The sequence below is a fragment of the Lonchura striata genome, chromosome 22 (assembly GCF_046129695.1).
Source record: "Lonchura striata isolate bLonStr1 chromosome 22, bLonStr1.mat, whole genome shotgun sequence".
NCBI classification, from domain to species: domain Eukaryota; kingdom Metazoa; phylum Chordata; class Aves; order Passeriformes; family Estrildidae; genus Lonchura; species Lonchura striata.
This window is the reverse complement of record NC_134624.1, coordinates 9,322,804-9,334,729: the sequence shown is the minus strand read 5'-3', so window position 1 is coordinate 9,334,729 and position 11,926 is coordinate 9,322,804. Positions and strand designations below refer to the sequence as shown.

Sequence of the window (11,926 nt, the reverse complement as noted above, 5' to 3'; positions counted from 1 at the left end):
CCTTGCTCCGGTTTATTGGAGGAGTCTCCCAAACTCTGCTGAGGAGCTGCTGCCTGGAGCTGTTGGGTTGTGCTGCCCGGTTCAGCTGCCAAGGCCAAATGGGGGAAATGAGGGAATAAAACAGAGGCAGTGAAATTCTGCCTGTGTCACACGAATCTTCCTGGTGCTTGCTGTGGCCCCTCTTGGTCTCCGCAGATGTGTGGTGGTGTCAGTGAATATCCGGTGCTCCCCCACTCTCCTGGTGGGTCGGTTTGGATGCCAAGGACCCCCCAGAAGTGCAGGGGGGATGGAGCAGCCCCCCAGCCCCACCGTGGATCCCGCAGAGATCCCTGGAGGTGAATCCCCTGCAAAGGTGGACGTGGCTGCGGCTGAGACTCCGGAATGGAGAGAGGGAATTTGGTTCTGTGATTTTGGCAGCAGCCCTCAGCTGCTGTCCCAGCCAGATGCTGCGATGACAGAAATCCCTGCAGTTTGTGAACTTTTCCTGAAATGCTTTTAATGACAGTTTAATAATAACACTTAGTGCTCGGTGCAGAGCTTCTCACCCCTGGAAGCGCAAGGCTTTCGTGAGAAGGGTTGGGACCATTATCCCCCCTGTGAGCAGGGGGGAATAGCTGCTTTTATTTGTGAGCCTAATTATAACGAGTGGAATTAATCAACTTTTCATATGAATGGCGTTGCTTTTTAAAGACAAATGTCAGAGAGGAGTCCCAGGGAGCTCGAAGTGGTGTAGATCCATCTGATGGCTTCTCAGGGAACTCGTCAGAGCCTGTGGTGCCGAGGCATTAACCCTGCCAAGGCAGAGGGAGGAGGGAACAGAAAGGCGAGGCAGGGCACAGCGTGGCTTTGCTGGTGCCCTGCTGTCCTGCTGAAAGCTGTTGGGGGTTATTCCCCCTGTCCTTCCCCTCTCCAGCTGCTCAAAGCCCATTATTTGGCAATATTCTCCCAGCTCCCGAGTGCCCTCTGATCCTTAGTGCTCCCCGTGTAGCGCATGGAGAAATTCCATTGAAATAATTCCTTTAGTCATTGATTAGTTGCTTAGTGGGAGGACTCGAAGAGGCCATAACCTCTTCCTGTGAAGTCACTGAGGTTTGGGTGTTTCCCCCCTCTTCTCTGTCCTGTTCTACATCCCCCTGGTGCATCCTGGCCCTCTCCAGCCTGCAGGGAGCCCAGGCAGGTGGAGGCTTCTTTTGGCTGGGGCCTCTTGGTGTGACAGTAATGGGCAGTGAGTGACCAAGGCCTGTGAGTGCAGGTGGGAGAGTCCCTGAGGTGCTCTCAGTGCTGCCCTGCTGCTCACACCCCATTACTGGAGGGATTCGCCTCCAAGGACACCAAAATCCTGGGAAATCCTCCCATTACCTTTGGCACTCAGCTGCAGGGAGTGGGGAAGGCAGGACCCAGCACCCCGGGGCACAGAGGGCACAGGAGCTTTGTGTGTGAGTGCTTTGAATTGCAAAGTGTGGCTGGGGCGTCCCCTGGCCCTGCTCCAGCAGCACCAGCCCCATGGATCCGTGTGTCTCCTGTGGGGATCAGCCCCAGCTCACCTGGATGCCCCATGGATCCATTTTTCTCCCAGGGGGATCAGCCCCAGGACAGCCTCAGCTCACCTGGATGCTCCACAGATCCATGTTTCTCCAAAAAGGATCAGCCCCAGCTCACCTGGATGCCCCACAGATCCATGTTTCTCCCACAAGGACAACCCCAGCTTACCTGGATGCTCCACAGATCCATGTTTCTCCAAAAAGGATCAGCCCCAGATCACCTGGATGTCCCATGGATGTGTGTCTGTCCCAAAAGGACAACCCCAGCTCACCTGGATGTCCCACAGATCCGTGTTTCTCCAAAAAGGACAACCCCAGCTCACCTGGACGCCCTCTCTGGGAGTGGCAGGTAGGATTCCTCCTCCACCCCATCTTTTGCAGCCCCTCAGGAGGGCTTTGATCCTCTGAGCATTTCAGATTTCCTCTTTGACAGAGCCTGCTGCTCTCCCAGCACTGCTGAGCTCCTGCGCCCATGCCAGGGAGGATTCTCCTCTCCAGGCTAATGGAGAGAAAATGGAGAGAAGATTTTTTAATTGACTCGGGATCAATAGATAAAAGTGTTTCCTAAAAGCACTTTTATTAATAAATACCTACATAAATCCCTTCCCAGGCATCTGCTGTAGGTTGTAATATCCACGATGTGAGCTAATCAATGTATTGGTACTGTATGTTTGACAGTGAAAGGAACTGGAGCTCTTTGGGCTCAGCTCGCACTAACTGCAGTTCCAGGAGCTGATGGATACTCACAGATCCTGGCAGAAGGAGCTGCTTTGTTAGGAAAAGAGTTCCTTGGGCACTCCTGAGCAGGGTGTGCTGGCAGGGGAGCAGCTGAGGGGACCCTGGCAGTCCCTGCGGGCTCCGAGGGTGTCCATGTGTGTGTGGGAGCAGCTCTGGCACTGCACAGGCAGGGAAAGGCCAAGTTCTACACAGAGAAAGAGGATGAAGCACCAACATTTTTTGTTTTCTTTATTTTTTTAATTATTTTTTTCTTTTTGGCAAATTTACTATTTTCACTGAGACAAATGTCAGAGGAAAAAACATTCTGGTGAGGAAGCAGAAGCTCCTTTTTCTGTGATTTTAACTTCCCATTGGGATAGAGAACGATTAGTGAACAGAGAAAAAAAAAATCAAATCTTTAGATTTTCTCAGAAACATGGGCATTTCCAGGCAGTTCTGCTGCAGAGGGATTTTTCAGCTGCTGTTTTTTCTAGCTTGGCTGCAGGGTCCTCAGTGGGATGGGGTTTTTTTTTGCAGGGTTCTGCCTCAGCCTTGGCAACTTCCAAACCTTGGCAGCTTTTGAAAAGCAATTTTGCAGAGTGCCTGGTGACAATGTGGGGCATTCCCTGGCAGCTCAGGGCAGAGCTGCTCCTTGTGCACTTTGTGAAAAACACTCCAGCAAGAGGCTGTGCCAGGCAGCTTTGTGCATTTAACTGAGCATTACTTACCCCTGAGGTTTATTGAGCTGATAATGTCACGCTGTGACATTTGTTGGGGTCTTGAAATACAGGAGGTGTTTGTGGCAGTCATAAATTACTCGGGATCTTGTTTTTCCTCGGTGTTATTAAATAAATAAAGGGAGGTCAGGGTTGCTCTGCAAAGGCACAGGAAGGCACAGGGGCCATGCAGGGAAAGGTGATTTTCCTGGAGCTGCTTGCCAGGTGTGGCCAGGGGTTCCTGGGGGATAATAATGAGCATTAATGGCTTTGCAGCTGGGGGTGCCTGGAGTTAACACTTTATTTGTATGAACACAGCCCCTCCTTAGAGCAGCAGCTCTGATAACACCTCCTCTGAGGCTCTGACTTCCAAAGTGTGATTTCCCACCCAGGTTACCTCTTGTGGGTTTGGAATGGTTTTTGCAGGGCTGATTCCTTTCAAGATTTTACAACACATTAACCTGGCTTTCCCTGAAGGGGTGTTGCAAACAACACCCAGGGTTGTATCTCAACAGAGCAGGTTTGTTTGCTAGAAAATGGGAAAAACTCAACCCCTTCCTGTATCATCAACTCCTTCTAATGGACAGGGCGATGCTTTATTATTAATAAGTTGGATACGTGAGGAAAGGGAGTTTTGGCAGCCAGGACTAAAAGTGGTCTTGATAAAAGGGAGAATATTTAACAATGCAGTTGCCGTGGATTCAATTAAGAGCAATGGAGAATCTGCTTCTCCCTTAATCTTATTTTCTGAAATATTATTACCCCTGCAACTGCTGCTCAGCAGTTCCCAGCCATCTCTCCACAGCAGTGGTCTCTGCATAATGTGGATGCTGAAATGAGAAATCAGCACTTTGTAATGGGCTCTCAAACTAAAATTACACATCACTTTCCTGGCTTGCAGTCAGATGGTTGGCATTCAGCTGGCTCGGGAAGCGTTTCTGGACCAGAGGAATTCTTATCTGGGCTTTGGTGTTGCCGAGGTTGTGTTGTGTTGGATTTTCCCCTGGATTCCCTCGGAGGACGTGCTGCCGTGTCCCCTGGGCAGGGGCACAGAGGACGTGTCCCTGCAGGGCTGGCTCGGGTGGCAGCCACGGCTCTTTCTAGGAAAAGCTGCTTCCCTGCCAGGGGAGCGTTCTGCCTGTGCTGGCTGTGCTGGGCTGCCTTTGCTGGGAGCTTCTGCTTCACCCCTGGGCGCAGCAGGAGGGAGAGGAGAGGTCTTGAGGAGAATTGGGAACACGCTGCACTGCTGAGAGGAGTGGTTTTGGATGGAGCACAGCAGAGGAGCTGCTCTGGGGGATCAGCTGGGCTCTCAGGGGTTCTGCTCACATCCCTTCTCCCCCAGTGTGAGAACCCTGGGCTTGCTCTGGGGTCTCGTGTGGTGGAAATGTCTCTCCTCCAACCCAAGCTTCCAAAGAAAAACTCTGCAGCCTCTTGTTGTTGGGTCTCAAGGCAGTTTATAGTGAGTTATCTAAAAGATTTTCTTCTCGGGCTGTGGCTGTTTGGTCAGAGACACCTGATTGCCCCATCCCAGTGGCTCTCTGGTCCAGGAGGATTTATCAGGGCACGTTCCAACCCAGAGGGCTGACAGATTAAATTTGGTGTTTGAGGACAACACCCTGAAGTGAAGAGAGGTGGAGCAATAAATTGAAGAGTCTGAATCAAACCATGAAGGAGAAAGGAATGACTTGGGTGAAAAATTAATGTATTGAGCTAATGAATCATTTTGAGGCAAAACAAGAAATTAAATGTACACTGAAAGCTGGCACATTAAGAAAAGGGCTGTGGGTTTTTATCCATTTTGCATTACAAAATGCAGAAACAAAGCATGTCGGATGGTGAAATCCCATTAAGAAATAACGCTGTGAACAGGGAAACCAGGATTTGGTTAACAGGAAATTTTCAGGCACTGCCTTTGTGCCACGGGGCAAATGATGGCTGGGTACTGATGCCAGGGGGAAGAGCAGAGGGCAGAGTGCCTGACAGCTCCTGGCAGCAGGGAGAAGCAGAGGACTGGCCTTTTCTTCCCAGAATTTGGCACGGGATGGTGATTCGGGGTGTTCTGACAGCCTGGCAGAGCGATGGAAGGTGAGGCTGGGGCATGGAGCTGTGCCAAAGGGAATTGTCAGCCCTTCATTCTGAAAGGAAAGCACTTGAATCCCAAAATTCCCATCCAGGGCAGCTCCTGCCCTGCTCTCCCAGCCTCCTGCTCCCAGCTGCAGGTTCCAGCTCTGCCCCGACCCTTGCACTCACTTTTTGTACAGCCACGTTTAAAGAAATCCCGTGTGGAGCCTGACTATTGGCATTGGTTTAGGTCACGACGTGGTGGCCACCAGTGAATTTATTCTTTATTTCCAGCCTGCAGAGGGGCAGCACTGCCCTGCAGTGGGGCTGGGCCGCGGGGCAGCCCTGGTGTGATGTGTTGGCACCCCTTGGGGTGGGGCTGGCACCCCTTGGGGTGGCATTGGCACCCCTTGGGGTGGGGTTGGCATCACTTGGGGTGGGGTTGTCACCCATTGGGATGGTGTTGGCACCACTTGGGGTGGGGTTGTCACCCCTTGGGGTGGGGTTGTCACCCCTTGGGGTGGCATTGGCACCCCTTGGGGTGGGGTTGTCACCCATTGGGATGGTGTTGGCACCACTTGGGGTGGGGTTGGCACCCCTTGGGGTGGGGTTGGCACCCCTTGGGGTGGCATTGGCACCCCTTGGGGTGGGGTTGGCACGCTGGGGGTGCCATGGCAGGAGCTGGGTGACACTGAGCTGTGGTGACACTGCTGTCCGTGGTGCTGAGCCCTGTGCCCCACCCAGGCTGTGGCACCTCCAGGATGCTTTTTGCTCCTGGCTGCCATCAAAGGCAAGCAGGGGCAGCTCTGCACTGGTGGCATTCCCAAAACAGGGAAGGATCCACGATCCTTTTCCCCAGTCCTTTGCAATCCCACCTGTGCACTCGGGGGTTCTCTCCAGCTCATCTCTCCCCCGGCCACGCTGAATTCCCTTTTCTGTAGGATATCTTGAGAAATGGATGCCAAGAGTGCTGAAGGAGCAGCAGATTTTGCTGTCACCTGAAGAGGGAAAGGTGAGTCACGCCGGGCCAGGTGACACACACCTGCCTGGCCAGGTGAGCAGGAACTGAGCCCCGCTGGCCGCTCGCAGGGAGCAGCAGCCAGTTCCTCTCTGGCTTCCTTCCCAGAGGGTGCATTTAGGAGGGGACAGAGCTCTGCTGCTTTGTGGCCGAGAGAGCCAAACCTGCTGAGTCTGTTCCCTGGCACGCAGTGTGCACGCTGCTCTGTACACAGCGGAATGAGATAAAATAGCTTCCTCCTCCTCGTGTTGCTACCGAAAAACAGTGATGGGGAAAAAAAATAATCCTTCAGCCCCTGCCCTGCCTGTGGTGAGAAGAGCAGCGCAATCCTTCTTTTGACAGAGTCGGGCAAGGCAATTTCATTATTTAGCAAACAAAGCCCTTTCAGAGATTTCTGCATCGTGGATGTTTTCTCGGCGGCTTTGCACCAGATTTGTTGCAGCAGCAAGGCCGGAGAGTTTGCCTTGACTCCCCTCACTACCAAAATAAATGTACAGGGCAGGATTGTTCCACTGAGCAGCCGTGACTGGGGAGAGAGAAGAAGGAAGGAGATGGTACGTGCCGACAGCCCTGAACTGATTGCGGTGAGGATTGCTATGTACGAGAGAGTTCAGGGGGGAAACAGGAGCAAGTCACAGAGGCAGCCGAGGCTCGCAGGATGGCAAGAGCCAAGCTGAAGAATTCCCCTTCAGAGAGCAATTCCCACGTCAAAACCGTCCCACCAGCGACGACAGAAGATGTCCACGGGGTGAGCCCCTTGTTACCGTCTCGGAGGATGGGATCCATGGGGAGTGATGTCGGACAAAGGTATTGCAGGACTGCAGTGCTGCTGGGGAGGCCGGGCGGGGGAGGCTGCACCTTTTATCTTTTAAATGAGAGGGAAAGGATTAGTGCCTCCACGGGCTGGAGGGGTGGTGGATCAAATCCTTTGGAGAGCTATGTTAAAGAGCCACGCCGGCGCTAAAGTTGTGTTATGAAATAGGGAGCTGGAGCAGAAGGAAACCAGATCCTTTAAATTTTTTATAGGTGCTTCTTGATTTTTTTTTTTAAATTTTATATGCCTGAAGCATGTCTGAATGACAGCCTAAGACCGTGGGGCTGCCACACAGCACTGTTAACTTGCACTGCACCTTCCCTGTGCAGTAGAAACCCCGAGCTTATTTACACTGCCAACGCCACGGTACACACTGTGCATTAGCACCATGTTGGTGTGGCAGGAGAGATGCTCGGTCCCCATCTGAGCAATAATTCATTTGTAACTGCAATAAAAAACCCCAAAGAGCTGCCATAGGAAATGCTGCAGCCTTCCTGCAAGCACAGAGCTGAGCGTAGAGCGAGGAAGGAGCTGTTTTCCAGGAGGAGGAGAACGCGCTGCGCTGGGATTTCAGCGATTCGGAAGGAGCCAGCTCCCCTGGTTACGATGAGGATGCAAATGTCACGAATTCAGTTCTCCTTCTGTCCGTTCCATTTTCTGTTTCATTCTTTTCCCACCATCTAGCCAGCCCTTCAGCCCGTCCATGCTGCCTCACCTGTGACTGTGTACTGTATGCCTTCTAGGATGTAATTTGGTGCAAATGAGCACGGCAGGAAAGCTCCTGCTCGGGGAGCGGAGGGGAATTTTACTTGTTTGATTTAGGCTGGGATGAATTAATGCCTCAGCTTCTGCCTCTTGGCATATCTGGGGGGAGGGTGGCACCGAGCCAGGGCCAGCAGCGAGGTGCTGCCGGGGAAGCCGAGGAGGGAGGTGCGTGCTGGGGAGCGCCGGCGCGGCTGCTGCCGGTGCCGGGCACATGTTCAGTCTCCAGGTCTGGGAGGCAGAGCCCTGGCACACTGAGGAGCTGGGAGCGTGTCCCTGGCATGGTGTGCCAGCGCTCCAGATGGCTCCGGTGCCAGGGCTCTGGGGAGGAAACACTGGGAGCTGGTGGGGCAATGCCTCTGCCTCTGCCAGGCGAGGGCTCACAGGTGTGAAGGCTGAGTGGGCATCGTGGGTGCAGTGGGACTAAATCCCTGGAGCTGGTGTGGTCTCAGGATGTTTTGGCAGTCTGGGTGTTCTCCCGGGGCTGGTCAGGCTGTCTGGGGTCTGGTTTTGTGCTTGGTTTCACTGCTGTAAAAAGGCACCGAGGCTGGACCTGTGCTGGGGGTACCCGAATCTCTGAGGACGCCTCCTGAGCACCGCTGTGGGCAAAGCCTTTGGAGCTTCCTCTCTGTGCTCTCCCAGGTTCTGGTGCTGTCCCCTCAGGACAGGGCCAGTGGTCAAACCAGATGTGTAGGGGCCAGAAAAGCACATCTGGGAGACTGCTGCAAACTCATTCCACTGCTCAGCAGTGATGAAACAGCCAGAGGGGTTGCTCCTCTCTGGCACCCAGGGGTTGGTGGATTCCTGCCCAAGTCCAGGGGCCAAACCTTCATCCCAGGGCTGATCCTCCTCGTCTTTTGTGGGAGCACAGCATAAAGCAGGGATGCTGCAAGGCGCTATTGGGTCTGGAGGGCAACAATTTCAAAAATCACACCCCTGCGGTGTTTCGGTGGACCCTCGAGAGAAGGTGCCCTAGGGCTGTATAAAGACCAAATTCCCTGGGTTTCACCTAGATTTTAAGAGATTTGCTGCAATCTTGTCGTGAGAGACTGCTGCTGTGAGGTGCAGAAGTTGGTGGAGCTCTTTGACGCCCCTGTGCAGAGCCCTGCCGTGTCTGGATTCTCTCTGCCAGGATCTCCTCCTGCCCTGGGCACTGCTTCCCAACAGTGAGTTGGCAATTAAGGTCGAGATTTCTGCACTTCTCTTCCCCTGCTGCAACGAAGGCAGGAGGATTGGTTTGGAAGGGATGAGCAGCGAGTTTGAGATGCTCTTGTCTCCCAAAGCCAGACTCCAGCAGCGTTACCAAGTCAGCAGCAATTGTCCCTGGGAGCTGGGAGTGGGTTCCAGGTGATGGTGGAAGGAGATGTGTGTTACAGGGTGTTCTCAGGATGCAAATGATTCCTCCTGATGATTGAAGCCAGGGAAATCTATTCTCACCTACTTTATTTACCTCCTTACTCTGAGTCACTGCGGCATCTCAGAGCTTTTAGGGGTTCCCAGTCAAAACAGGAGGAAAGGATTTGAATTCATCTGAGGAAAAACCACCGCACAGCTGGGGAGCAAAAAGGGGAATTCAGGACTGCCCCCGGGCATCCAGGACAGGGACATTTTCCTGTGTCTGGTGACCTGCAGGTGAGATGGGACAAGCCCTTGTGGAAGTATCCTCCGGCAAAGAGGCTTGGAGATATTTCTGTGTGCCAGGGATTGCTGTGAGATGGGGATGGGACTGGGAGCCTCCTGGCCATGCACAACAGCTGCCTGGGCACTGGCACTCCCCTGGCACCGGGGGACAGTGACTGGAAGCAGCCAGGAGAGGCTGAGTCCCTTCCTGCAAGGCAGGCTTTTCCTGAGGCAGGTTTGTCCCTTGTGCTGGGGGACTGAAGGGGAAGCAGAGCTGCACACTCCGTGTTTGGGAAGGAGCTGCTGGCAGGGGGCAGGACATGCAAACATCTCTTTGGATCCCAGCTCATGGACCAACAATCTCCCTGTAGCACCCCAGGTGTGGGTTTGAAAACACAAACAAAGGTTCTTACAAGAGAACCATGTCCTGCCTGTGCAGCTCTGCTGGAAGCAGGGGAAGCTCTGACCACTGCCAGTCCCAGGGCACACTGGGACTCCAGAGGGATTGCAAATATTCCTGTTTGCTGTCTGGTTTGGACACTCTTCCTCAGCCCTTGGCAGGGCTCTGTGTCCCCTCCCTGTCCCGTGGGCCTGCCCTCGGCTCCTCAGCTGTGTTTGCTGAGCTGCTGGGAAGAGAACAGTGAGGTTTGGGAGGAGGATTAGCATTGCAGAAGAGCTGGGCTTGGACAGGACCTGCAGGGCTCTGCTCTGGACCGGCTTTAAAGTTGTCCCAGCTGGCTCAGAACCAGTCCTGCTGAGTTTTGAACATCTCACTGGACATTTCTCAGCTTCTCTGGGTGCTGGGTTTGTTCATTCTCAGGTGAATAATTGTACCTGCTCCCTCCTGTCCTTTTGCTGTGTGTCCCAGAGGAGCCTGGCTGCTGCTTTCCCATCGGGCAGCCCAAGGCAGCAGCTGGATCCTTCCCTCCCTTTCCTTCTCCTTCAGGCTGCACACCCCCCACAGCCTTGCCTCGTCTCTCAGTTTGAGATATTTTTGGCAGGAAAAAATGGGACTCTGCTTCAGCCCTGTTACAGTCAACAAGGTGGCTGGAGTCTCCTCAGTGGGAACGAGCATCTCTCTGCTAGGCTGAGCTTAACGTGAGGTTCTTGGAGGTAAAGCGCTCCAGAGAGTGAGGAATTCACCCAAATGTGTCTGAAAATAGAATTTCTGACTGATGGATATTTGTTCCCCCTCAGGGGCAGCCTGGAATTAACAAACAGATAAATGTGGGGCTTTTTGTTTGACATTTGCACACAAAGGAACCACGGAGAGGTCCAGTCTGGCCAGTGCAGCCACTGCAGCCACTCAGTGCTTGCAGGAGCTCTCCAGGTGAGGCTCTCCATGGGACACAATTCCCTGCTGAACCGCTGCCGTGCTGCGGAATTCCCTCCTGCAGGGACAAAAAGGCAATTTATTTATTTTTAACGTTTCTTTAACAAAAGCCAAGACCTTTCAGAGCCCTCTCTCTGTCCTCAGCAAATGCCACTGTGCTGGTTTGCTGCCTCAGCTCTGGGTGAGGTGGTTTTGTGCAGGAGAAATGCTGTGCCAGGGACATCTCCTGGGTGGGGTTTGCCTTGGGTCTTCTGCTGCTTCTCTGCTGGCTGGGGATGAGGGTTTGTACCCGAAATCTGAGCAGGCTGGAGGTGTCAGGATGGTCTGTGCCACACCTGGCCCTGCACTGCTCTCCCTGAGCTGGGGCCATCAGTGTCACTCTGGGAGGGAGGGCTGGGGCATGGCTGGGGGAGCCTTTATGGAGAAAAAGAGAATTTGGGGGATCTGACACGTTTTCCTCATGAAGCTCTTTGGCTTTGATGTGCTTTGCTCTGCTGGGCTGGGCAGGCCAGGCTGGGATGTGTTTTTTGGGGTATGTCTGGGTGGAGGGCATTGTGCTGTGGGCTGTGCTGTTGATCTCTGCCCACCCTGGAGCATCTCCCAGCCTTGGGCTCCAAGCACCCAGCCCTCCCCTGGCTGTGTGCCCGCTGTGCCCGGGGAGGGCTGAGCAGCCCCTCTGCTGTCAGCCTTGGCTGTGCTTCCCCTGGGCTCTTCTGCCAGGCCAGGGAGGTGGCCCTGCTGGCATTTCTGGGATTTCTCTGGGGATGCTGAGGGTGTTTGCAGGGCAGGGAGCTCCGGTGCTGGGCTTGGCTATCAGGGAAATACTCAAACACCGGGATGCTGATGATCAGGACATGATCCCAAACACAGGGATCCTGATGATCAGGACTGATCCCAAACACAGGGATACACAAACACAGGGGTTCTGATGATCAGGACATGATCCCAAACACAGGGATACACAAACACAGGGATCCTGATGATCAGGACTGATCCCAAACACAAACACCGGGATGCTGATGATCAGGACTGACCCCAAACACAGGGATACACAAACACAGGGGTTCTGATGATCAGGACTGATCCCAAACACAAACACCGGGATGCTGATGATCAGGACATGATCCCAAACCCTGCTGGCAGCTCCATCCCTCACTCCCAGCAGAGCTGTTCATCAGCACGGCAGCGATTCCTCCCTGGGCTGCAGAGTCGGGGCCTGAGCCTCCTTCTTTTCCTTGCCCTGGAGTTGCTGGAAGTGCCCCAAAGGGCTGGAAGTGCCCCAAAGGGCTGGAAGTGCCCCAAAGGGCTGGAAGTGCCCCATCCCTGCTCCTCTGCCAGCTTTGT

At 53.8% G+C, this 11,926-nt stretch overlaps 1 protein-coding gene across 7 annotated transcripts in view; it reads left to right on the top strand.

The window, feature by feature from the left end:
• The window catches only part of KCNT1 (potassium sodium-activated channel subfamily T member 1), a 75,088-nt gene that overhangs the window by 30,793 nt on the left and 32,369 nt on the right, over positions 1–11,926 (top strand). For 3 of the 7 annotated variants that reach the window (XM_021543627.2, XM_021543628.2, XM_021543626.2), the window contains exon 1: positions 5,905–6,860. The exons of 2 other annotated variants lie outside the window; for them this stretch is intronic. In XM_021543627.2, coding sequence (XP_021399302.1) covers positions 6,712–6,860 — 149 coding nt within the window. In that variant the 5' untranslated portion in view covers positions 5,905–6,711. Of the gene's footprint in view, positions 1–5,904; positions 6,861–11,926 lie in introns of those variants that run through there. 2 more of the 7 variants (XM_021543630.2, XM_021543629.2) reach the window with 1 other exon arrangement.